This window comes from Lontra canadensis, unplaced genomic scaffold (genome assembly GCF_010015895.1).
Source record: "Lontra canadensis isolate GAN:19392208 unplaced genomic scaffold, GSC_riverotter_1.0 scaffold60, whole genome shotgun sequence".
Taxonomy (NCBI): Eukaryota; Metazoa; Chordata; class Mammalia; order Carnivora; family Mustelidae; genus Lontra; species Lontra canadensis.
In genome coordinates this window covers 3,903,905-3,930,555 of record NW_022631054.1, presented here as the reverse complement: position 1 = coordinate 3,930,555, position 26,651 = coordinate 3,903,905, and the positions used below count along the sequence as shown (strand labels likewise).

General features: G+C 53.9%; 1 protein-coding gene across 3 annotated transcripts in view; it reads left to right on the top strand.

Annotated features, from left to right (window-relative positions):
- STK40 (serine/threonine kinase 40) overlaps nucleotides 1-26,651 on the top strand; it is a 40,282-nt gene that overhangs the window by 1,300 nt on the left and 12,331 nt on the right. For 2 of the 3 annotated variants that reach the window (XM_032877270.1, XM_032877269.1), the window contains exons 2-6: nucleotides 19,788-19,907; nucleotides 21,521-21,606; nucleotides 21,980-22,123; nucleotides 24,148-24,375; nucleotides 25,270-25,322. In XM_032877270.1, coding sequence (XP_032733161.1) covers nucleotides 19,796-19,907; nucleotides 21,521-21,606; nucleotides 21,980-22,123; nucleotides 24,148-24,375; nucleotides 25,270-25,322 — 623 coding nt within the window. In that variant the 5' untranslated portion in view covers nucleotides 19,788-19,795. The remainder of the gene's footprint in view (nucleotides 1-19,787; nucleotides 19,908-21,520; nucleotides 21,607-21,979; nucleotides 22,124-24,147; nucleotides 24,376-25,269; nucleotides 25,323-26,651) is intronic. The other variant, XM_032877271.1, reaches the window with a different exon arrangement.

Here is a 26,651-nt window from a genome sequence, read left to right as displayed (position 1 = left end):
CACCACTCGGCCACACCTTCCGGGCTGTGGGTAAGGGCTTTGGGATTTCCGACGCTGCGTTCTCTGCCAACCCCCTCTCCCTAGGTTTGATGCCCGTTTGTTGGCGGAAGGAAGAGATGACAGCTGCCTTTGGTGGCAGGATAGACTTTGCTCTGTTTTAAGTCACGGGAGAAACCGGTTGGCTTTGCTTGGTTTTGAGAGCAGTAGGGAAGAAGGTAGTCACCCTGGGCTGGGCACATTTTCCTCTTGGTTTAGCTTTGCATGAGATAAGGAAGAGCAGAATATGCAGTTGTATGGCCAGAGAATCCTTGTTTGTAAACAGTGCTTGTGAGCTGCTTCAGGACTCCTTGTGGGCTTGCTGTGACAGTGGTTTGCGGAGGTAGCCCTCATTTATTCATTCATTCCCCACATGACAACAACAGTGTCTTTGCCTGGAGAAGCAAGGACCCTCTGGTATAATGGTAAGAGTGGGCTTTGGAGTCAGACTCCCTGAGTTCAGATTGTGGCTTTGCAGCTTTCTAGCTGTGTGACAGTAGGCGAGTGGTATAACCTCTCTGTGCCTCAGTGTCCTCATCTGTAAAACAGGGGTGATAACATAGAGTTGTTGTAAAGATTAAAAAAGTTAACACATGTAGGGGACCTGGCTGGCTTAGTCAGTGGAGCTTTCAACTCTTTGTTTGTTTGTTTGTTTGTTTAAGATTATATTTATTTATTTGAGAGAGAGAGAGAGAGAACCGGCATGCGCCCCAGTCCAGGGAGAGGGAGATGGAGAAGCAGGCTCCTGGGCCTCATTGGGGGGCTTGATTCCAGAACCCTGAGGTCATGACCTGAGCCAAAAGCAGATGCTTAGTCGACTGAGCCATCCAGGTTCCCTGAGCTTGTGACTCTTGATCTCAAGAGTTGTAAGTTCGAGCCCTACATTGGGTGTAGAGATCACTTAAAAATAAAATCTTAAAAAAAAAAAAAAGTTAACTCATGTAAAACACACAGAACCATGTCTGTCACACGATACTTGATAACTTATTTCAAGAAGCTGGTGGTCTGGTTAAGGGAGGCTGACCTGTAAACAAGTAGTTGAAATAAGGTGTAAAAAGGCTAGTAGCAGCAGGCAGAGAGGGTTGTGGGAGCCCAGCCTGGGTGGGGGAGCAGGTCCTGGGAAGCCTTGGCTGAAGTGATGACAGTGGGGCTGTGTCTAGAAGGATGGGAAGGCTTAGCCAGTGAGCATGAAAGGATAAAGTGTTCTCCCTAAAGATAAGTACATGCATAGTTTGTGTTTTAAATTGAAAGGTGTTTTGTCTTTTTTTTTTTTTTTAAGATTTTATTTATTTGACAGAGAGAGACACAGCAAGAGAGGGAACACAAACAGGGGGAGTGGGAGAGGGAGAAGCAGGGAGTTGGGCAGGGAGCCCAACCCTGGGACCATGACCTTAGCCGAAGGCAGACACTTAACAACTGACCCACCCAGGCACCCCTAAATTGAAAGTTTTAATTAATTTATTCATTTAAGTAATCTCTAAACCCAGTATGGGGCTGGAACTCAGAACCCTAGATCAAGGGTCACACATTCCATTGACGGAGCCAGCCAGGCGTCCCTGAGTATATGCATAGTTTATTCCAGAAACCTCAGATTGTGCCATGTGGTGGTATGAAAGTCAGCATGGTGCAAGGTAAGGCAGTGTAGATTGACAAGGAAATGCCACGTTAACAGGTTAGGACTTTATGCCAAGGGCAGTGAAAAGGTTTTCAAGCGGAGGAGTGACATGATTGGATCTGTGTTTTAGAATGATCTGCCTGGAGTCAGTCCCAGCAGAGGAGGGGAGAGCCTAAAGGACTAGATTCCTCTCAAGAGGCCACTACAGGCTCCTGACCAGGGAGAGTTGGTGCCAGGTTGGAGGTTCTCTGCTGAGAAAGCACTGTAGGCACAGGGTGGCAGGTGTCAAGCTCCCTGCCTTGGTCTGAGCTTTGCCCAGCAAAGAAGTGCCTGGTGCATATGTCCCTCTCTTCCTGGGGTTGCAGGTCACTTGAGCAGCTGGGGAGGTAAGGCTGCCCTCTCAGAAGGCCTGTCGTAGGGGGTGCTGCCCTTGCTCCCCCGTGTCTTTTACATTAGACCTGGGAAGGCAGCACAGTGTTGTCACTGAGAGCCTGTTTAGGGGGCGCCTGGGTGGCTTGGTCGTGAAGCATCTGCTTTCGGCTCAGGTCATGATCATGGGGTCCTGGGATCGAGTTCCGCATTGGGCTCTCTGCTCAGTGGGAAGCCTGCTTCTCCCTCTTCCTCTCCCCCTGCTTGTGTTCCCTCTCTCGCTGTGTCAAATAAATAAATAAAATCTTTAAAAAAAAAAGATTTTATTTATTTATTTGACAGACAGAGATCACAAGTAGGCAGAGAGGCAGGCAGAGAGAGAGGAGGAAGCAGGCTCCCCACTGAGCAGAGAGCCTGATGCGGGGCTCGATCCCAGGACCCTGAGATCATGACCTGAGCCGAAGGCAGAGGCTTCAACCCACTGAGCCACCCAGGCACCCCTAAATAAATAAAATCTTAAAAAAAAAAAAAAGAGCCTGTTTGGCTCTGTAGTAAGACGGATCTGAGTTCCAGTCCCAGCCCTGCTGGTCACTAGAGGTAACTTTTTCTCTCCATGCCCAGCTTTGTCATCCTTAAAGTGGGGACAGCAAGGCCCCTCCTTAGGAGGGCTGTTGTGAGGATTAAGATGATGCGGGTTGAGCATTTAGCACACATGGAGTGAGAAACACTTGGTAAGTGTTATTACAGACCGGAGGAAAGAACTTCCAAGAAAGAATTGAACTGCGCCCCATGGCGCTGTCAGAAGTGTCCTGAGGGATCACAAGATCACAGGATTTTATTGTATTCTTCTGAAAAGGAAATCTGTGGGGAGTTTACCCAGTCTGTATGGGAGCCCTACAGATGATTCAGCTCAGCTCTTTGAAAGAACCAATTTAAAAAAAAAAAAAAAATAGAAGGAGTGCTGAGGGAAAAAAAATACCATGTTTTAAAGTGTTCACGAGAGAAAAGGTATTTAGAGTTTCTTCTGTGTGTGTCCCTCTTAGTGACCCTGGTCTGGTATCTGAGTTAGTTTCCGCAAGAAGCATCACACACATTGATGTGTGGAGGGGCTCAAAATGCAGAGCCCCAGTTGCACACGCGTGAGCCCCTGTATGTGGTGGAAGGCGGATGGAGAGGCAGTCCCTGGCCTGGAGGAACTTGTGGTCCAGCAGGGATGAGGCAGGCTCCTAACCAATTAACACTTGCATGGTTTGGCAAGTCTCACAGCAGTCTGTGCGACGTGTGGTGGGAACCAAGAGGAAGGAGCAGTTCCACTGGGGGAGAAGGAGATTGGGGAGAACGTCAGAGAGCCCTTAGAGCTTAACTGGCTCCCAAAGGGTGAGGAGAGTTTTCCGAGGGCTCACAGGGCACCCCGGGCAAGGGAGCAGCGTGGCACGGGCTGGGATGCGTGCTGGTGTGGATGCGACTTTAGAAACCACAGAGGCTCTGGCACAGGGCTGTGGGATGTGTTGGGAGAGGTCAGCGCCAATCCAAGATGCTTGAACTTCTTATTCTCCTGCAGTGGGATGCTTTGTTTTAAGTGGGGAAAGCACCGTTAGACCCACATCTTCCCCAACCAGAGCCGTCTAGCTGCAGGGAGAGAGTGAACTGGGGAGAGAGCAAGTCTGGAGTCCAGTAGGAGGCTGCTCCAATGGCTCAGAGCAAGGGCTCCTGAGGGCCTGGATCAGGCCGAGGCCGTTGGGATGGAGAGGGCGGGTGCTCTTTGGGGAGAAATTGGTCAGACTCTGGAAATGTTTGGAAGTGATGGTTGAGGGAGGAGCAGCAGTGGCAGGTGATGAGAAGGTTCCTGGTTTGGGTGACAGAGTGAATGATAGCACAGAGATAGGGAGGCTTGAAAGACAGTGGCTGGTGAAACCCACCAGCTCCATTCAGTAAGACCTGAGAGCATCTCACCAGCGAGGATCAGTTACAAAGTCTGTGGCACCCTTTCCAGCTTCAGGCCAGGCTTCCTTCTGGTTGTTCCTGAGTCAGCGCCTGGGAGAAAGGCAGCTCCCCCCGCTTCACCTTTCCTCTGCCCAGATTTGCCCAGGGAGGTGACCTTGTACAGCGTTTCAGAAACTCAGCTGGCTGAGTGTGCAGAACTCCTGTGATTTCTCCAGCCTTTGGATGGCCCTGCAGAGCAGCTCTTCTCCATGCTGCTTGAGCTGATGGGGTCCTGGACAGCATCCTCAGCGGAGAGATGGCTTTCCCAGTACTCCCTGGAGATCTTATCTGGAAAGAGAATTTGCGATTGGATTTACTTCCTAGGCTGGATTAGCAGACTTCCGTCCCTCTTTTCTAGAAGGAGAGGTCTGCCAGAGGCCACTGGGACTCAGAGCCACCAAAGAGGTGAGAAGGAGTTGCCCCATGCCCTTGTCCCCCTGAGCTCAACAGGAGTGCAGGGCTAGACCAGAATCCGATTGTGCTATGGAGAGGGTGTGCGGAGGGGACAGGGTTTCAGACAAGCCCTTTGGTACTGGGGAGATTTTCATAGGATTTGTCCTTGGGTTTGTGGGGTCAAGAAGGTAGAAGAGAAAGTGGCCTGAAATCAGAGCACGTCTTCCTCCTCCACCTGCTCAGATGAGACTGGGGACTTGCAGGTGACCCTGGGCCCACAGCCACGTTGCACATCCTCTCAGGCTCTGTCATCAAGATCTGGGATGGTTGTGCGTGCTCCAGGTTACTTACTGACTTAGCAGTGGTTCCATTCTGGCTCGTGGGTGCTTGGGTCAGTTTTCATTATGAGTGTGTCTAACTTATTCAGAAGGCTCTGCGCTGATGACCTTAAGTGATTCTCTCTTTCGTTTGCTCTCCAGACAGAGCTGTAGTGACCGTCAGATGATTTTGCCCACCTTAGGGATCTGCCGGAATCTGCAGGATTCTAGAAGAGAGGTTGCTGCTTCAAAGAGTACCTTTTATTATTATTGTTATTTTTTAAAAGAATTTCTAAGCTCCCTTTTCATAAACTGGAGCAGCCTGATTTGGGTCCAGCAAGCAAAGGTATTCTTTGGGGTTGTGGTGCCCCTTCCTGCGGGGGCACTAAGGACTCCTCCCCCTGAAGAGACTATAGCCATGTGGTGGTCATCCTCTTCTGATTCATGGCGGTCTACCTGGGGAGTGAGTTCAGACTCCCCAGAGTTTACACAGCGCAGTAATAAACAGGCCTGATGATTTAAAAGAAACTCTAGTTGTTGGAAAGCCCCAGAGAAATCTGAGAAGGGCTCTTGTTATTCATAACAAAGCTGTCCCCTCTGAATATGTTTACAGACTGTCACCTACTTGGCAAAAGAGACAGAAAATGTTTAACTTGTAAAGAGTCTGTGACCCAAGCATCCGGGAGGAAGACACAGCGTCCCACAGACGCTGTAGTTTGAATTGGCGAGAACAGGGCTGGTGTGCCTGTCATTTGTCTTTAGGTTTGGGCCAGAGCTAGTCAGAGGTTTGATGAGGGGACAACAGGTGCTTCCTGAGAGAAGCTTGGTTCCTTGGGAGACCTTAGGACTGGCTAGCCCCAAATTCCGTGGAGCTTTTGGAACCCCATTTCTGGCTTCTGCCAGCTCTAGAGAACAATTCTGCTCCTTTCTGCAGTCGGTGTGGGCGCCTGGAGGTGCTGCGTTTGGCGGGAGTCCCCAGGACGCATCCTCTTAGGACTGCTCTCCCAGCGCAGCCCCTCCTGAAGGAAGAGGAAGGAAACCAGCCAGAAAAGGGAGATTACCACCACTTTCCAGGTCCTTTGCTAAGTACTCCTCAGTACATAGGAAATATTTCTCAGAATCTAAGGAAGGAGGGGGTGCCTCTGTTTTATAGAGGAGAACCCCAGGCCCAGAAGGGCTAAGGAACTGGTCTACTGTGTCACAGCCGGTAGGAGCAGAGCCAGACTTCCAGCCTACATGGGTGACTCTAGGGCCCACGCCAGGCCATTCAGCCTGGGCCAGCTCTGGCCCCAGGGAGTCCAGCCCACACGGAATCTTGGAATCAGGGAGTTGTAGGAAGGGTCTCTGACAAAGCTGAAGCAGTCCCTTCTTTGCCAGAAGATTGGAACTGCCCCTTCCTGCAGGCAGGTCCCTCCCTCTCCTGGCCTGTGGGGAGTGGGTAAGGAGACTTGCAGCCGTATCACCTAGAAGTTAAAGGCCTGGGCTCAGATCAGACCTGGCTTCAAAACCCAGTTCTGCTACTCACCAGCTGAGTGACCTTGAGCAAGTCACTGCCTGTCTTCAGCCTCATCTCCTCTGTAAAATGGACACTTTGCTCCTTGCCCCTCAGGTAGTAATGAGGATTACGCACGAGCTGCTGCTGTCTGTCACAGGTTCAGCCTAGTGCCTGGCCTGCAGCCAGGATCCAGGGCCAGCTCTGGTGAGGTCCTGGTCAGCTCTTTACTAGCGGGTCTGGGAGTGGTCCAAAAGAGGTGTCCTGAGCCAGCTCCCAGGTCTCCAGTCTGAACGTTTTGGTGGTCCTCCCAGCCTGGATGGATACTAGCTGGCAAGCGGGAAGTTCCTTATGGGCATGTGTGCAAGTTGCCTAAGGGAGCTTCAGTGTACCAGGAGTGCTTTTGTCCCTTCCGTCCGACCCTCCTGATGCAGCCTCGCAGTGGCGCCCAGGCTGGTGCGTTCTGGACATGCCCGCTTCCACCCGCGGCCCATGCTGTCCTCCCTCAAGTGTGCCTTCCCTGAGGTCCGGCCTGCCTTGAGCCCGTTACTCCTCTTAACAATTCTAATGGGTTAAAAAAATTTTAGTTTAAAAAAATGTATTGTTATAATAGTGTATGGTAAAATAGTTAAGCAGTATGGAGGAATATAAAATAAAACTCTCTCTCCCCTCCTTGGGCCCCTCGTCCTGCCTGGAGGTACCCACTGTTGTGTTTCTTCTAGAAATTTCCTGTGCATATTCAAGTGTGTGTATAATCTTTTTTTCTTTACGCAAATGGGATCATATCATATACAAATAGTACTGGTTTGTTGTTTGGGTTTTTTTTTAAACATAATATACCATAGGCATCTTTATCTGCAGGTGTGGACCTAGTCTTATAGGCTGCATATAGGTTCCATAGAATGGAACGTGATGTAGTGAACCATTCCCTTCTTGATGGACATGTAGAGTGCTTCCGTCTGGATATCTGTGTGCATGCATATTTTGGGTTTTGTGGTTTTATCTTTTGTGTTTTTTTGCAGCTACACATGGTTCTACAGGAACCTTCATTGGGCACATTTATCTTTGTGAACTTGCATGGATATATGTGTAGGATAAATCCCTAGAACTGAAAGGCTGGGCCTGAGGTGTGCTTTTTTTTTTTTTTACTTTGTTGGCTGTGGTTTCAACACATACTTTCTGCGTACCTCCCAAGCCTGGGCAGGGGATTCTGAGGAGGCCAAGGCGCGGGTCTTGCTCATAGGAGCTCCCCCTCCCAAGAAACAAACAGGCAAGTAGACACGTGATGAGTGTGTTCTCACCATTGTGAGAACATGAGTGAGAACACATTGTGAGAACCATTGAGTGTCAGTGGTAGCTCGTGGACCTCAGCCCTGGCCCTCACTAGCCTCTCGGCTCAGAACAGGTGAGAGTCTCACGGAGGCCCACCGTCTGAATGGCTCACTGAGGGGCACTCTGATGGCCCCTCCTGCCGGAGCCTATGCCATCCTGCCCCTCTGAGCTGCCACAGCCAGCAGCATTCGTGAACTGTATTATTCATTGTGAAAGTTGTGAAATTTAATTGAATTTAATTTTTGATGGAGGCAGTTAAGGCAGTTTGCTGACCCCAGTCCAAATTGCCTTTCTTACAGGATGATGGCATAGTGATTTTTGCTGTTAAAAACAGTATAAAGAGAGGGGCGCCCAGGTGGCTCAGTCAGTTGAACATCCAGCTCTTGAGTTTGGCTCAGGGTATGATATCAGGGTCATGAGATGGAGCCCTGAGTTGGCTCTGTGCTGGGCATGGAGCCTGCTTAAGATTCTGCCCTCTCCCGCCCCACACACCCCCCGCACCAAAAGCAGCAACAACAACAGTATAAAGACTGAAAATCACATGTACCTGGGCCTGGCCCAGGCTTTCCCCGTCTGTTGCTCTGGAAATCTGGGGTGGAAGGAAGGAAACGGAACATTTGTCTGGCACCTCCCCCACGCAGTCCTCAGGGAACCCTGTGCAGGGGCGGCGCCATCCCTTTCCTCTAGGTGAGCCAGGGGCGGGCTGAGAAGCGGATTCAGCTTGCACCGCGGACACGAAGGTGGCTCTCAGACTCAGCCAGCCTTTCTTCAGTCACTTGCTCTTTTCTCCTTGCGTGATCTGGGCAATTGTGGGCGGCAAGAACCCAAACTCCACGTGGGACTCCGTGGCAGGCCTGGTTCCCTGGCTGAGTCACCGCACAAGGCAGTCACTGATGGCTTGAGCAGCAAATGGGTCCCCTTAGTGGCAGGACAGGCTGGCGGGAAAGGGGAGGGCTGTCAGTGACCTGGTCCGGCCTCACTGCCGAAGGCAGAAGGCCCCGCTGCAGAGCCAGGGGCCCCCCAGGAACGTCTCCCAGGCCTGGCTCCTCTGGATGGGAGATACCAGAGCAGCACAGCCCCAGAAAGAGCTACTAAGTCTGTCCCTTCCTCCTCTGACACCCACACACAGTGACGGATTATTTGTTGTCACATCAGCTGCTTCCGGAGGCCCTTGGGAGGGGCGAGCTGGTGGCAGGACCAGCGCAGCTGCTCTCAGAGTGGCTGCCGGTGAGGCCCTCTGCCCCATCTGCAGGGACTGGTCTCCCCTCCTTATGTCTTTTCCCTCGAGGGGCCCACGGGTCCACCTCCGTGTGCACAGACTTGGAGCCCTTCCTCCCAGAGTCACTCGGGAACATATCCTTCTGCCCAGGAGCCTTTTGCCTCCAGACTCTCTGCCTCCGGCCCCCATGGAGGCCGCAGAGGAGCCCAGTGGGGACTTCCTTGGGGCAGTGGGACCAAGAGGGACATCTCTGATTACATAATCTCCTTGTATGTGACTCTGGCCTCCTAAAGGAGACGGGAGCTGAGCCTCCGAACTGCGGACACTGGGCCTGCTGTGAGCAGGGGGTCTTTGGGCCCTTGCCTGTGCCGGCCACACTGGAGTCCCGCTGGGGAAAGGCGGCCACAGAGGATGGGTCTGGTGCGGATGTGCTGAGGGGGAGCAGGCTGGGCACAGGGCCCTCGCTCTGGCCGCCCCTCCCACTTCCCACTGGGCTGAGTCACTTCCTCCCAGGCCGGGCCGCTGCAGGTACTCTCCCACATGCCGGGGAGCAGGGGGTGGGGTTCACCCTGGGCCACGAGAGGGAGCCGAGAGGGAGCCGGGCTTGCCTTAGAAGCAGCCAGTTCACTGGATACCCCAGAGGCATTAAAGCACGACGTTTAGGGAATGATGTGATGTTACGGATTCTTGACACACTGGAGCTATACATAGCCTGCATTTTAAAAATGAGCAAAATCATCACACTGTTTTGGAACAGTGAAGATGACAGCGCATGCATGAATCTTTGTCATCAGGGAGTCCTGGCTGAAGCCAAGGGATTACTAATCTGCCTCCCATCCCCCCAGCTCCATCCTGAGCTCGGAAGCAAATGGCTTCCAGTGGGTTCCTGGAGAGGTTCCTTATAGCCTTCAGGCTCCCAGGGAGAGGGTTCATGCCTACTTCGGGGGTGGCTGTCATTAAAACTCAAAGGAAAAGCTGACAAACAGAGCCCCCCCCTTCCCTTCACCTAGCAGGAGGTGAAGAGATCAGGCCTCAGGCAGCCTCCTGTGGGCCTGGTAAGCTGGCCAGGGTCTCTAGGCTCCCCTCTCACAGAGGGGTAGGTGACTAGTTCAGGAAAACCAAGCAAGTGAGTGACAGAAGCTGGAATTTGAATCCGGATCTACCTGACCTCAAAATCCATCTTGCTCTCCCAACTAGCATTTGGGTCACTGGTCTACTATTTGAAACACTTGGTTCTGTGGGCAAAGAATTCCTCTTGGTTCCCTGAGTTGACTTTGTGGTTGGAGAGCAGGTTGGAAGTTGGGAGCATTGGTAGAAACATCTACATGTGAGTTTTGGGGTGCGGTGGGGGTGGCTCCCAGAGGGGTTGGGTCGTGGAGGGGTGGGGGACACATACTTGTTGGCTTGTAGAAGGATATCTCAGTAACCCTCAGCTTGGCCCCTCTCTCCAGAGAGACCTGCTTGGGGGCCCAAAACACCTCCTTCTTCAGGGACAAGCTCGGCCCCTCTCTCCCTGCTTGCCTACAGCTTTCTGGCTGGAAGCTCCCTAATTCCAGGAGAACAGTTGCTAATAAGGAAGCCCAGAGGACACTGTCCTCTCTGTGGTTGCCACTCCTAGGCCTGCAGCCATCATCAGGTTGGAAAGGACCAGTGGAGGAAGAAAGAATATGGGATTCAGAGCTGGCAAACCTGTGTCCACATCTCTCCTCTTTGAGCAAGCAGTCCGGTAACTTTAGGCAGGTCTCGGGGTCTCCATATCTTTTTCTAGACAATGCTGGGTTTGGTGGCAGTGGTGGGGGGCAGGAGCGTGAGTCCGTTACAGTCATGTATTGGAAAGTGCTTTGTAAACTACAGAGCTATGTGCAAAAGTTAGTTGTTGTGAGAGTTCATTGAGGCTGTGGGCCTCCCACGTGGGCTCTGAGTCCAAAATTCACCATCCAGGAAGGAGCCTGGGGAAGTTTAGAGGGAATTGTCAGACCTCGAGTGTGGAGGGGTCTGGTCTACCAAGTAGAGCCACAGGTCTTAGTCGGGTCATCTGCTCAGATTTCACACTGCTCACCTCAAGCCTTGGTGTTTCTTTCCAGGTGTGGTCAGATAAAATGCAGACTTGAGCCCCAGGTTCTCTTCTCTGGGGGTAGCAAGAGTGCTAGGAATCTTTCTGATCCGTAGAAGGACCTTCACACTACGAGCCTAGAGTGACCCAGAGGACCGATCACTGGTATGAGGGGCATCCCACGCCGTCATTCACGTGCGCCCACATCTTGCTGCGGGAGAGCAGATCTTTTTGCTGGCTTCAGCCGAAAGGGGACTAGTGTGTCCCTTTGCCAGTGAGAGGTTGGGCCCAAGCCTCAGGCATGCTATGAATGAATTCACTCCTCAGTGGGGGCTGCTCTCTGGCAACAGACACCGGCTAAGCACACCACCTGGCCAGCAGCCAGCCTGGCACCCTCCCTGCCCCAGGCATCCAAGCATTTCTGACATAGGACTTTGCCTGGACAAATGGTTCCCGGCACCCTTGCAGCCCAGTTCCCTATAGCTGTGATCTGATCCTGGATTCTGTCTCCTGCTATGAGCGGGTGGACCAACCATCCGTACTGCTGGGCCCCACTCTAGCCCTAGCCTCCAGCTGGGTGATCTCTGTCCCCTGCCCCATTGTGGCTTCTTATGCATTCTGGGTGCATAACAAACAGATCTACACTCCGTTTTCTCATTCAGCAGTGTGCCAGGCCCTGGGCAGTGTGCAGGGAAGCAGCAATGAACGGGAGTTGCTCCCTCAGTGGTGGGGGGAGTCAGATAAACCAGTGGTTACAGGACAGTGAGAGGGGACAGAGGTATGCTCAGATGCTCTGGCAGCTGGAGGAGGAAAGGACTTGCTGCAGTGAGGACCGAGGGAGAAGGATGAGCCAACCCGGGAGAGGAAGGCAGGGCAAGGGTGTGCACAGCACACTCAAGGAATTGTGAGTCATTTGGTGGCTGGATTTAGGGGGCCTCCCAAGGCAGTGAGGCTGGACAGGTAGCCTGAGTCTGGCCAGGCTCACCGAGGAGTTGGGGTTTCCTCCTGAAGACCAGAAGGGTATCAGAGGACCCCCTTGGCGGAGATGGAGAGAAACCCTGCAGGCCCAGGTCCCAGAGCAGAGGAGAAAGTGCAAGGTACTAGAATCTGTTACTCAAGGCCCCCGTTACAGAGGTAGCTGAGGTGGGTCTTCTATGGAGTCTTTCCTGCGTCCTTCCTGATGGTCCACCTAGAGCAGTGACCCACTTGCCTTGTACCTGAGGCGGGGAGGAGCCCTTTGAAGATGTGCTGCAGAAAGATTCCACCAGGTGGCAGACCTGGAGATGGCACAAAGGCCTCTTTCTTCCCTTTAGCACCGTGTTTGCAGGGGCTGAAGGTGGGGGGCATTCGAGACGCAGCTCTGCAGCTCTGGTTCCTGCCAGCCCGCCTCTGCCCAACGAGGATGCGATCCCCGTCCTGCCACTGTGGACTGTGTCCACACAAGGAGTCCCTTTGAGTCCGTGAATCTGGACAGCACGCTCCCGCAGGGCTTTGGGAGCAGCTTCAGCAGCTCGCTCTTTCTCCGGTCTCTGACCTCAGCCAGTTGCAGGCCTCATGACCTTCACCCCCAAACTCTTCAGCGACTCTCACCCAAGAAGGACGTTCTCCCATGTAGCCACAGTGCACTTTTCAAATTCAGGAAACAACATCCACACAGTCCATCTTTAGATTTTGTCAGGTGCCCAGCCATATCCTTTATGCCTGCCCCCCACCCCCCAGGATCACACACTGCACTTACTTGTCTTATGTCTTTAGGCTCCGTTAAGCTAGACTGGCTCCCCAGTCAGTGTTTTGTTTTGTTTATTTATTTATTTATTTATTTATTTATTTATTTTTAAGATTTTATTTATTAGAGGGCAACTCCCTCGGGTCCCCTCCCTCCTTGGGAGCTTTGTACTATCACTTTGCTATACCTCATAAACCTTGCTTTACTGCCCACCCAAAAAAAAGAAAAAAAAAAGGATTTTATTTATTTGAGAGAGAGAGTGTCTGTGAGCACGAGCAGGGGAGGGGTAGAGGGAGAAGCAGACCCCCCTCTGAGCAGGGAGCCCGACAAGGAGCTCTCAACAAGGGGCTCTCTCTATTCCAGGACCCCGGGATCATGACCTGAGCTGAAGGCAGAGGCTCAATCCACTGAACCACCCAGGTGCCCCGGTCACTGTGTTTTTGAAGCCTATCGGCATGTTTTTGTTGAATGTCCCTCAGTTTGGGTTCATCTCATGATCACATTCAGGCTATACATTTGGGGCAAAATAACGACCGTAAGTTGACGTTGTATCAGGAGTAATATGATGTCAGTTCCGTTATTAGTGATACTAACTTTGATCCCTCGGTTAAGAGTCACAGCTTGCTTTGTTTAAAAAATTGAGGTATGGGGCGCCTGGGTGGCTCAGAGGGTTAAAGCCTCTGCCTTCGGTTCAGGTCATGATCCCAGGGTCCTGGGATCGAGCCCCGCATCGGGCTTTCTGCTTTGCAGGGAGCCTGCTTCCTCCTCTCTCTCTCTGCCTGCCTCTCTGCCTACTTGTGATCTCTGTCTGTCAAATAAATAAAATCTTAAAAAAAAAAATTGAGGTATATATACACACAGTTTCACAGATCCTTTAATTATCTAGTTCAGTCGTTTTGACAAATGTGCATCCTGGACTAGAGGCGCTAGGTCTTAATTCCAGACTCCTGGACAGTCCCTTACTGTGCCCTGGGTTGATGACTGCCAGCTGGTGCTCCAGCCGCTGCTTCCCCCCCAGACCCATGAACAGAGCAAGCGCGCGAGCTGCTGTGGGCTTCCACACTCCAACTGCTGCCCGGCCCCTCTCCCTCCTCGGTAGTTCGGCTGGTGCCCCCACCACCACTTTCCCAGGCCAGCGGCCCAGTGGCAGGTTCAGGGTCTCTTAAGCCTTGCCTCTGGGTATCCTCTTTCTTCTGCCTCTACCCATCCCCTCCCCCTATTCAGTGCCTATTAAGTAACACCCCCTTTCTCTTCTGGGCAGGAGAAATACAGAGCTAGGTGTTTAAGCTAATGACAGCGCATGCTACTGAATGCTGCAGTGTAGAGGCAGACACTATGCTGAACCTCTTTTTTTTTTAAGATTTTATTTATTTATTTGATAGAGATCACAAGTAGGCAGAGAGGCAGGCAGAGAGAGAGAGGGAAGCAGGCTCCCAGCTAAGCAGAGAGCGCGATGCGGGGCTCGATCCCAGGACCGTGAGATCATGACCTGAGCCAAAGGCGGAGGCTTAACCCACTGAGCCACCCAGGTGCCCCTCTGCTGAACCTTTTGCATGGATTGTCTTACTGAATCCTTAACCCAACCTCCTAAGGTAGGAGTTGTGCTCTGTGTTTTGTAGATGCTGACTAAGTAACTTGTCCAAGATCTTACCACTGCTAAGTGATGGTGTTGGGGTTTGAACCAGGATTGACTCACCCCAGGACGCTAGCTCTGACTCAGAGGTTCCCAGCCGGTGTAGGTTATGTAGATTGAGATGTGATCCCTTCAGCCTGCGGGTGACTGGGCCAGGCACAAGACGGTGGGGGTCCTGTGTTCTTTTACCCCCCAAGTGTCATAGACATGGTTCTGTCCGTGTTGTGCTGTGAAGAAGCCCAAGACCCATTGTCTAACCATGTTATTGTGCTCCCTTAGTGTCCTCTCTGCTCCCTCCCTCCTGGGGTGGGGTGTGGGTCTAGACACCCAGACCTTTAACACATGTGCGGCCAGTGGGATTGAGGCCAGGGATGGGTGGGAGCTCTATGCCCCTTTTTATGCACTGTGTGAGCCAAACAGAGCTGCAGGGTCCCTGCCTTCAGTAGACCATGCCAGAGGTGAAGTCCAGAAGAGAGAGGTCTGCACAGCTCAAGGACTTTTTGTTTGTTTGATTTGGTTTGTTCTGGCAGAGCCAGAAAACATGGGGGTGGGGGGAGAGGCTGCTGGCAGGGACTGCTTGGATCTTGACACCGTCTGCTCAGCCTGACCCTAGAGTGTAGACACAGTCCTTTGGCTCCTGGCAGGCATGGGAGGCTCCTGACACGTTATGGCTACCAGCCGCCATTGTCATCATACATCTAGACCCATGGCAAACAGCGCACTGGGCCAGGGTCTGCTGCCCGCTCCTTGCAGAGACTGACCTTGCCCTCTGCCTTCACTGGTTTGGTGTGCAGGGTCACCCATCTCTCCAGGAACCCAGAAGTTGCAGCAGGAAGCCCAGGCAGGGTTGAGTGCAGAACTTTCCGTGCAGTGGGCGGGCTCCATCGCTGCCCTCATACTTGTGGGGGACGGGGAGGCTTGCTCCGTCTCTGTGCATGTGTGCATGTCGCTGCCTGGGGCGTCTGTGAACCTTCGTGGGGGGGATACTTCTGGGTGTGAGTGATAGTCCCCTCGTTGGTCTGGCCGGGCTTCAGGTGGCTTTGTAGTGGGTAGAAGTGAAGGAAGGCTGAGCTGGGGGGCCTTCAGCGCCATCTCTTTGCAACCCACCTTCTTTTGTGGTTGTTGGGATGTCTACCCGGTTGAACCATCCTGCCATAGAGGGTCCTGCCTGGCCCTACCGACCTGGCTGTCCTGGACACTGTCACACTGCACCCCTGGATTTGGCATCACGGACTTAGAACCTTATGTATCGCTAATGGCCCAGCCTTCATTGCCTTGTGGGAGAGTTGGGCTCCCATCACCCAGCCCCTTTGGGGTAAAGTGACCTTAACCCCAAATTGACAGGAGAGAGCAGGCATCCTCCTCCTCTGGACATGGCATGGTGGCTGTCATAGAGCTTCGGCCCTCCAGCACTGAGGCCCTTGACTCACTCCCCAGGCTGGGCCAAGCAAGTGAGCCCCCATCTTTTAGGATTGAGGCACACAGGTGGCAGATGGGGGAAGCCAGGCTGATTCTCTTTCAGTGCCTGTGTCCTGGCTTCCTCCCTCCCCACCACTGTTGCCTCACTTTGCTTCCTAGTGAGGGCAGGTTCTAAGGGAACTGGTGCTAACTTAGGAGGGTAGCACTTTTAAAGTTGACAGATTTAAAGCTCTAGAGACTTTTAAGCCAGGACGGCTGAGTTCCTGGAGAGCTGAGCAGCAGGCCCAGGAAACACCCAGGCAAATGGCTGTCCCTTAGCCAGACTGGGCCCGGGCCCTTCACTCCAGCCTAAGGACCAATGTCTTTGGAGGGGCCTGGCCCCAAGTCCTTCTAGACCAAGGTAGCCACACCTTGCACCTCAGAGATCTCACCGTGAAGCCGGGATCCCTTAAAGCAGCATCTCCCATGGGAGCATCAGTGGCCATTTGCAGGTGCGTCTCTGGAAGGGGGCCCATCAGGATGATTGGGGGGCACATCCTCCCTGTGCCTCCGTAGGGGGTGGGAGACAGGAGGATCCGTCCTCGGAGCTTTGTCTTTGCTGACCCCTCTAGCGAGCCCGAGGCAGCTTCCTATTTTCTGGGCCTCCTCTTCACACCGCTTCCTTTGCTCCGCTGGCCCTGGGTGGCAGGAATGGATATTCAGGAAGGGAAACAGCCTTGCTCCCGCTTCCCCTGCCAGCATCTTTTCCCTCTCCCTGCCCGTCTGCTCCCATCCTTCTGTCAGCCTGCATTTTGGAGCAGTTCCCAAGCCATGTGCTTGAGCTGAATCCTGAGTGGGGAGGGTGGGGTCAGGCTGAGCCCCCTCATTGTCTGTGCGGCAGCTGCTCCCGACAAACTGTTGTCTAGACCGTGCCTGCGCGGAGGCGTCCCAGCAGCGTCTACGCAGATGCAGATACGGTGGCGCCTCCGTGGTGCTCTCTAGGGAACCAGCCAGAGAGGGGGCCTTAGTGCTGCAGGGAAGATGGCGACTGAGGGTAGCATGGAAGCGAGGCCAGCTTCCCTCCTGGGGCGGGAGCAGCTCCCGCACAGGGCTGCTGACCCCGTGACAACCATCACCACCAACTGGAGGGGAAGCGTCCAGCCATTCCTAGAGAATCTGTGGGAGCAGGAGTTGGGGGTGCAGTGGTTTCATACACACACGTAGTTTTTTTTTTTTTTTCCTTGTAGAATTTTTAGTCTAGTGGTGGGGAAAGACAGTAAGCATATAAACACACACATAAGGATGCCTGGCAGTGGTTAAGCATCTGCCTTCGGCTCAGGTCATGATCCCAGGGTCCTGGGATCGAGCCCTACATCAGGCTCCTTGCCCAGTAGGGATCCTGCTTGTGCCTCTTGTTCTCCCTGCTTGTGCTTGCTCTCCTGCATGTGTGCATTCTCGCTCTCTTTCTCTGACAAATAAATAAAATCTTTAAAAAAATAAACACACAAATACATGCATAATCACAAGATACGGAAAATGCTATGAATGGAAATTCCATGATAGAGTAACTGGGACCCATTGATGGGGGAGATAACAGGGAAGGCTTCTCTTTCTTTCTTTCTTTCTTTCTTTCTTTCTTTCTTTCTTTATAGATTTTATTTATTTATTTGACAGAGAGAGGCACAGGGAGAGAGAGAACACAAGGAGAGGGAGAGGGAGAAGCAGGCTTCCCGCTGAGCAGGGAGCCCATGGGAGGTTTAATCCCAGGACGCTGGGATCATGACCTGAGCTGAAGGCAGAAGCCTAATGACTGAGCCACCCAGGCGCCCCTCTGAGGAAGTGATACTTAAATTGAGAAGGATGTATAGAAGTTAGGCGAAAAGTGGGAACGCTGCTCCAGACACATTATTGCCCAGCTTTTTAAGACTTTTCTAGAAGCAGTTTCATTCTTCCCTGCTTTTGTGTGAATGACTTTGAATCTGTTTCCGCCATAAGCCTCTTTGGCAGAAGGCATGGCCGAGCCTGACTGTGGCTTCTGCTCCATCTGGGGCCTGTCAAGGCCTACTGAGTTACATGATCCTGCTTACTCTCAGTGTGAAATCGTGGGTCTGTGCCTCAGTGGCACAGCTCTGCAAACAAATTGGGGCTTGATGAGAGGCAGGCCTGGTAGATTGGACTAGAGGTATGCCAGGCCGTCTCCCCTGCTTTCCACTTCCTTGCCGGAGTCCGTCTCCTGGGGTATAGAATAAGGGCAGGAAAGGCAGCACATGAAGACTTAAGCTAACTAGTGACTATGCACCTCTCTTAGAATAGAAAGGGGCAGCCTTCCAGGAATAACAGCCTACATAAGCATTTAAACTTTTTTTTTTTTTTTTAAGATTTTATTTATTTATTTATTTATTTATTTGTCAGAGAGAGAGCGAGCGAGCGAGAGTGCATGTGCAGGCACAAGCAGGGGGAGCAGCAAGCAGAGGGAAAAGCAGACTCCCAGGACCCCAGGATCATGACCTGAGCTGAAGGCAGACGCTTAACTGACTGAGCCAACCAGGCGCCCCTGTTCTTACTAGAGAGACTGTGTAGATAGTTCAAGTGATGCTGCAGGATACTGTCATGTAGGGATGTTACTGATTTTTTTTTTTTACAGCTTTCCTGAGATATATTTCACCTACTGTAAGATTCACCTTCATCATGTATTTTAGGTGGGAGAAAAGGAAGCTTACAAAGTGGTACCACAGTGTGGTCCAAATGTTGGTAATAATGAAACTAGAAGCGTGCTCACGTGAGCAGACAGGAAAGTCCACTCGAGTGTTAGCAGTGACTACATCTGGATGCTGAGATTATGGGTACCTTGTGTTCTTATTTTTGCATATCTGTGTTTTCTAATGTTTCTGCAGGGAATGCTAATTGTGTATGAAGAAAAAATTATGGAAGTTTAGGGTTCAGTGTCCCCAAGCCTTTCACGGAAGGATAAAGGCTACACTCCTAACTTGGCCATTAGGTCCCCCAGATCTGGCCCTTGTCCCTCCCTCTGGGTCACCTCTCACCCCTTGCTTCATGCTCTATACTGTGGCAACACAAAGTCCTTGGAGCTTGTTGCTTCTGTGCCATTTCTTACCCATGTGGGTTTGCTCACTCGGGTCGCTCTGCCTAGAATGACCTTGCCCTTTGCCCGGCTCATCCAGTATCACCTCTGCAGGGAAGTTTTCCCTGAGCTGCCTGAGGGCCAAGGGCCCCTCCTCAGGGCTGGGCAACTGGCCTTCCTGGGCATCCCTGTGGCCTCTGCTCTCTCTACCCTCTCTCCTTGCCCCTTGTCCAGAACAGTGCCTCCCTGAACTGTTAACTGTCAGCAGCTGAAAGGAGCAAATAACTCTCTTGTCTTATTTAATCCACATCCAGAGGTCATATTCTAGAGTCTGGTTCCTGGGTCCATCTTTCATCTTAACCCTGGAGGAGACAGGGATTTCCAGGTAGATCATGACCTCCACCAGCATCCTTTCATTTGGCCCTTAAATGCACAATATATGTTTTCCTTAAAAGTAATTTTTTTTAAAAAATTGAAAATGGGACAAAGAAGAGAAAGTAGATCCCTGCCATTGACAACTTTGGGTGTTTTTCCATCAGAGAGGACCTGAGAGTCAGGGGAGTTTGAGAGAGGAGATCCCCAGGGCAACCATCCTCACACGTGGTGGGCATGAGAGTCCCCCAGACCCCCTCCCCACCATGCCCCAGAGGTCAGACGAGAAGGGGTGCAGGGGGGACCCAGGATTCAGCACCTCAGGCCACTTGGCTGCAGGTATTTGTGGGGAAGGCCTCACTTTGGGAACAGCTGCTTCTGGGCCATCTCTTCTCTTTGTCTCTGGGGTGGTCTCTCGGGGACCCCAGTTAGCATCTGCACAAAGCCAGTGCCCTCCTCTCTGCGTTTGACTGGCCCCCTTGAGGCAGGCTAGCTGCTCGCTTCCGTAGCCAGTTTTTGCTGCCTGGAATGATATCCACCTTGAGCCCCTGATCAATGCCAAGAGAAGGAGCTGTGGTTCTTTGTCACCGGGAACCTTCGATGCTCCTCCGGGAGGGGGAGGAGGTGGCAGCGGCGGCAGCAGCAGCAGCGGGAACAGCAGCAGCAGCTGTGTGACGCTTCCTCAACTCGGAGACTCGCAGGCTGGGTTCGCGTGAGGAAACTCGCTGACTTGCTCAGTGAGAAGGGCTCTTCTCTGTCTTGTCTAGAGCTGAGAATGAAGCGGAGAGCATCGGACAGAGGAGCTGGGGAAACGTCTGCCAGGGCGAAGGCTCTTGGAGGTGGCATTTCCGGAAATAATGCAAAGAGAGCTGGACCGTTCATCCTGGGTAAGCCTCTGACCATGGGGTGGGCTGGGGGTGCGGGTGCGGGGGCAGGGGTGTAGGAGGAGGGGCAGGCGCAGCCGCAATCCCACCCTGGGCTATGCAGGGCGGAGTGCCACACCCACCACAGTGCACATTCGGGGCCCTAGCCTTGCGGCTCTAAGCGCAGCCCCTTTGTGCAGTGGAAGATCGGATAGAGCCTCAGGTCAAGCTGTACCCAGGTTGTCATTTTTGTTGTAGCCTCACCAGCCTTCGATCAGCTCCAGCTGAGAGCTAGACTGTCTCTTCCCCCAGAGCACCCCATTCACCCCCCTACCCCATGCCGCACACAGGAGCCACACAAGCTGCATCAGAACCCGAGGCCCATCATCCAAGGCACTTCCTCGACCATTCTTGGAGGGCACAGTTCATTCCACAAGGTGTCTGGTATAGCCCTCCAGGTTTCTGGTAAAATTTGTACAGAGTCCTGCAGAATTGGGTGTGCCCAGTGGTCCAGAAGAGCACCAGGGCCTTTCTGTGTGATGTTAGAGGCCCAACAAATTGGAGTTGTGGTGCTTGGGGTTGCAGGGGTTAAGTGGGCTCTTGAGGACACCAGAGACTAGGTGTGGGTTTTGCTTTGGGGTGGCGTCTCAGGCTGTGGGCTCAGGACAGTTCCAGCCCCAGTCACTGGGCACTCATTTCCAGAGCCTGCCATGGGCTGGGCCTGGGCTGGGTGCTGGGGTGCAGCAGTGAACAGGGCAGGCGGGTTCCTGCCCTCACAGAGCTTAACATTCTAGTTGGAAAAAGAAACAGAGTAAACAACACACAAGATTACAAGCAGGGCAGTAAGTGCCTTGAAGTAAGTAAACAAGACGATGCGAGAGTGGGACGGGTTACAGGGAGTGTATACAGGGAAGGTTCCATAGGAGGAAGTGATATTTGGGCTCACTCCCGAGGAGAAGTTTCGACTGTATGTTAGAGCAGTGACACTGTGGGTCACCTAGGTGGCTCAGTCCTTAAGTGTCTGCCTTCGGCCCAGGTCATGATTCCAGGGTCCTCAGATCAAGCCCCACATCGGGCTCTCTAATCAGCGGGAAGCCTGCCTCTCCTCTCCCACTCGCCCTGCTTATGTTCCCTCCCTCTCTGTGTCCCTCTCTGTCAAATAAATAAAATCTTAAAAAAAAAAAGGCATCAGTCAGGATGCTGGCAAGGGACAGTGAGCAGTGTCTGCAGGAGTACAGAAGTGCCCTAAACCTGGACTCCAACTGGGCCAGGCAGCCACCCCAGACAACCTGGGAAACTCTCAAAGTGGTAGTTCCTCAGCCTGGAGATGCTGATTCAGAGGCTCCAGGTGGCTGCTGGGGTCTCTGCATTTAACACCCACTCCTCGGAGGTTCCTGCACACCCCCACAGCTAAGAACCCCTCCTTTTGCAAGCCGGGCCTGTAAAAGCCAGGTGTACCTCAGGCACATGCGCATGTGCTCCATTGTTGGGGGAGTCTGAGAACTCTCCACCAGGAGACTGGCAGCGGGGGTTGGGGGGGTGGCAGTTGCTCAGTGACTGTGAACTGCAGAAAGGCCACACGGTGCCACAAGAGACAGGGCTTCAGAAGAGTAAGCCCGAGGCTCTCTGTGCTGTAGGTCCCCGTCTGGGCAACTCCCCAGTGCCAAGCATTGTGCAGTGTTTGGCGAGGAAAGACGGCACAGATGACTTCTATCAGCTGAAGGTGAGTGAGACACCCGGGGCGGGGGAAGCTGGGGCCCCAGGGGCTGCCCTACCAGCCGGCTCTCCCCCTCTTCCCCACCTTCACACCCACACCACTTGTGAACAAGAGTAGCACTGTTTCTTCCCGGGAAGCGGTCCGGCTCACGCTGTCTCACTCAGAGTAGGCCTGATGGCAGGAGCGCACTCAGAGCAGGACTCACGCTGCCATCCAACTGAGAAAGCCCTCGCATGTCGTACGTGCCTGTGGGAGCGTGCGTACAGGTGCTGCGGGCCCAACTGTGAGCCCCCTGTACCGCCTGCTCCGGTCACTCTGCTTTGTAAAGTAAGGTTTGTTTTTGGGTTTTTGGTCTTTTTGTGTGTGTGCCTTCCTAAAGATCCTTACCCTTGAGGAGAGGGGGGACCAAGGAATAGAAAGCCAAGAGGAAAGGCAAGGCAAGATGCTGTTGCACACCGAGTACTCTCTGCTTTCCCTCCTCCACACGCAGGACGGCGTGGTTCACCACCACGGGCTCTTCCAGGTGAGTGGCAGAGGGGCTGCCTGTCTCCCCTCCCCGCCCCCCCACCCCTGATGGCTGGCTCCTGGGGCTGCCCCCTGCTGGGGCCACATCTATACTTGGAGCAGCTTGCCCACATGACCGCCTGGGACCCCTGCGTGCTGGGAGCGCCAGAACTTCCCGGGTGGGGTGGGCTGGAGGTCAGGCTCTGGCCTGCACCCCTGCTGTGAGGCTCATGCCCAGCGGGAATGCCCCTTTCTTTGGAGCGCCACTTCTCCGAGAAGGGAGGAAAGCATGAAGTCATTTAAAGACACCGGGGCTCTTTCCTATTGTGTCGTGCCAGGAATTTTCTAGGCTGGGGTGGAAGGGGGGCAACGAGGAGGGCCGAGCCTTGTGGGCCACCTGTGGATCCTGCAGCTGTTGTGGTACTGACAGTCCTTTCACCTGCCCAGGCATCGCAGCTTAGTTGAGCAAATATCCCTGAGCCCCTGTGCTCAGATGTTCCGGGTCCCTTAGGGAAGGTACTCGTGAGTAGCTTGTACCCTGGAAAGAGCTCTCCTCAGGGCCAAACCGAAATCGTGTCTCCAGAAATGAGAAGGCCGGTTTCAGAATGCCTGGGAGGCCTCCTGCTCAGGCCCCCAGCAGAACTTCTGCAGGGCCCTCGGCTGGACGCGCTGGCCAGGGCCACTCTGGCCAGATGGACCTGGTACTCGAGAAGTGATGTGAGGCAGGGAGGCATGGAGGGTTTGGAGCCTGCGGCTCTGGAATCTGGTTGTGTGACCTTTGGGCAACTCACTTCCAGTCCCTACACCTCGGGTTCCTCATCTGTAAAATGGAGGTGGTGATGGACACTTGCCTCGTGAGGCGGTCAGGAGGGTGAGCAGGCGTGTGTGCAGCCCAGGCTGTCCCTGTACACACGGTGGTTACTTCCTCGTCTGCTTGAGTTCTTGGATAAAATAAAGGGAAGGGGCCGCTCTGCCCTGTGCACCCTACCAAAGTCTTCATTCTTACATGTGCAGTTAGAGGCAACTCTGAAAATCCCTGTTTCCTGTCCACGTGAAACCAAACTGAGGGTGATCGTGAGTCTTCAGGGCTTCGTCTCTGACAGCTGCCAGAGCTTGGCCCTGCTTTGTGTCCTCTGGGATGATAACACCTGGTGGTGAGAAGCATGTCCAGAGTCACCTGTGTACCAGCCACGCCGGGCCCCTGGGGAAGAGGGAACGAGAGGCGTGGTCACGCTCGGAAGGAGGGACAGAGCTACTCAGTCCCCAGGGGGTCCCCAGAGGCCAGCTTCGGTCTGCACGGCTGACACGGAGCATCTCCCCAAGCTGGCTCATCGGTAGAGCGTGCAGCTCTCGATTTCAGGGTTCTAAGTTCAAGCCCCATGCTGGCTGTAGAAAATGCTTGAAAAGAAAAGAGAAAAGAAAAGAAACCATCTTTTTGGCAAGGAAAATGAGCCTGGCACTTACCACCACGTGCTTTTGCAGACCCACCTCCTGAGCACTGGTGCGGGCTGCCAGATTCCCTGAGCAACCTGTGAGGGAGGGTGCCAGCTCCCTTTGACCAGAGACTTGGAGAAGTGAGGTAAACTGCCCCATGGCCCACAGCCGGAGGGAGCGGGAGCTGGGGCCTGAACCCCACCTTACCCACTATTCCTTGGCTGCCTGGAGTCCGGCTTCCGCGTGAAATCAGTTGTGTCAGACACACGGAACACCTCGCTTCCACCGTCTCTGGCCTCGGTCACAGCTGGAGCCTCTGGGAGTGCCACAGAGAGGGGATGTCCTGGGGCCCCAGGTCCGCTGCCTGTACCCTGGACCCGGAGGTCCCTTTGGCACTACAGGCTAAGCCCTGATCTGAACCCCTTACACTGGGATCAGAGCACGGAGCCTTTAACGGCAGCCCCGGTCCTGGCCACCCAGGCCTCAGGGTGTCGCTCGTGCAGGCTCCCACGTTGGTGTGTGTCTCTGGCTCCAGAGGAGGGTCCCTGAGCCCCAGCCCTTGACCTGCAGGCCCACAGCCAAGCCCTGGTCTGCCCTCTTGCCTCCCAGGACCGCACCTGTGAAGTCGTCGAGGACACGGAATCCAGCCGAGTGGTGAAGAAGATGAGGAAGCGCATCTGCCTCGTCCTGGATTGCCTCTGTGCGCACGACTTCAGCGACAAGACCGCCGACCTCATCAACCTGCAGCACTACGTCATCAAGGAGAAGAGGCTCAGCGAGCGGGAGACCGTGGTCATCTTTTATGACGTGGTGCGTGTCGTGGAAGCCCTGCACCAGGTGAGGCTCGCACCCCGACCACTCCCAAATCCCCCCCCCCCCCCCCCGCCCCACTGCTGGTGCCGCCTCCTCTAGCCGGCATGGCCTGTGTTCCCGGCGGCTGAGAAGCCTCCAGGCCCCACTGCCACAGGAGGCCATCCTTCTTGCTTCTGCTCCGTGGAAGTGGCTCTGGGTCGTCCCCCCTCCCCGACCCCCAGCCCCCAGGCGTGCTCTGCAGCTGGAATGTCCGCAGGGAAGGTGGCTAGAGGACCTGTGTGGCCAGTGAGGCACGTGGCTGCAGGCCTCAGCTCGTGTACCTGGGGAGGCGCTGCCCAGCAGCCCAGCAGAGCCCAGTGTCTGTTGAGAGGCTAGCCTGTAGTCTCCCGGCAGAGGGGACGACGGTGAGATCCCCTTTCGCAGCCGCAGTCTGTCTCTGAGCTTTCCCTAGAGATGGGGTGTCAGGCACCCCAAGGTACAGTGAAGAGAACCTGGGCCTCTTCCAGGCACACACCTTCTGCCTGCGCTACTCCGTCCCCAGAGCTGTGAGAGAGCGCCCCCTGACCGCAGCTGCAGGCCGATGTTAGTGTTTTTCTCAGCAGGATGTTTACTGGAGGTGGTGAGGAGTGGTTTTCCCCTTGGCTGCTGCCCTGTGGGGAGAGAGCCGGGGAAACCGCCCCCAGCAGGAGAGAGACTGCCTGGGTTCACATATTACCCCATCCCTGCCCAGGGTTGATGAGGCCTTAGAACAGTGCTGATCTGTCCTTGGCTGACAAATCAAGGCATGAGCCTAAAGAAACGTGTCCTAGGGCTTTTTCCTGCCCCCGTCGAACTCCTGGAGAGCCCACATCTTATAGGCCAGGCCCAACCCTGCCTCCGTCCTTCATGGTCCAAGCCACATGCCTGTTGCTTTTCCAGAAAAACATTGTGCACAGAGACCTGAAGCTTGGGAACATGGTGCTCAATAAGAGGTAAGAGCCTTCTCCGTCAGGATGTGACCTTGCGGCTGGCACGGGCTACATGCTGCAGCTACCCAGTGCCCTCCAGTGCCCCCCAGTCTCTGACTCACAACAGCCCACTTCCCCCAGGAATCCCAGGGGCTCTGGGCTGGGATGCCCGCTTCTGCCTCTTGCCACATGGGGATATGGTGCTTGCTTCGAAGGAAGGAGCCTTAGGGGCACCTGGGTGGCTCTGTCGGTTGAGCGTCCAACTTGCTCTCAGCTCAGGTTTTGATCTCAGGGTCGTGAGTTCAAGTTCCACATTCAGCTCCTCACTGGGCATGGAGCCTACTTAGAAAAAGAGGAAGAAAAAGGAAAAAAAGAAGGGGAGTCTTTTTTTTTTCCTAAATTTTGTTTTTTTAAGATTTTATTTATTTATTTGACAGAGATTACAAGTAGGCAGAGAAGCAGGTAGAGAGGGAGGGGGAAGCAGGATCCCTCCTGAGCAGAGAGCCCGATGCGGGGCTTGATCCCAGGACCCCGGGATCATGACCTAAGCTGAAGTCAGAGGCTTTAACCCACTGAGCCACCCAGGCGCCCCAAGAAGGGGAGTCTTAAAGGCCACCGGCCACAGAAAGGGAGCTCGGGGAAGGATCCAGAGATCCTCCTTGGGCCATTCATTTCGTGGGTCTAGTGGGTGCTCAATAAATGACTGTAAAAAATGGAAAACGAGTGAAGGAATGACAGATGAGCAAAAAGAGGCCTCGTTGTAGGTCGGATTCCCAGGAAATAGACTCTGAGGTGTGTGTGCAGAAGGTTTCCTTAGGAAGAGCTCTCAGGGCAAAGGGCAGGATTGGACAGGAAGAAGCCGAGCTGTGGTGCAGTCATGGCAGGGCCTCAGCCTGGAAAACTCGAGAGCCAGGGTGCCCTTCAGATGTCCCTTCCGAGGCAGGGGGGGTGCATGGCCCTGGATGCCCTCTGCGACCAGCCTCAGAATGCAGCCTGTGCCCAGGGCAAGGTGGGCTAGCCATAGCTGGGGCAGCTTCCTTTGGCTCAGGGGCTTTCTGGAAAAGGATGCAGCTACAAGCGATCAGAAGCCATCACTCTCTGCAGCAGGGAAAAGGTGCCTCGATCTTAGAGGGGGTCTGGGCAGCTCACACTAGCACCTTGGTCCATCAATGGCGGAGAGAGATCACTCAAGGCCTGGGCCACAAGCTGTCACCCTCCCGTCCAGGTGGAGAGGCCCCAGCCTCACAGGGGTCCAGGACTGCCGGCAGGCACCACCACGACTGTGGAAGTACAGGGCTGGGACGGGTCTGCTGCCTCTCCTGCCCTCCCTCGACCTCTCACCCTTGCCACCCC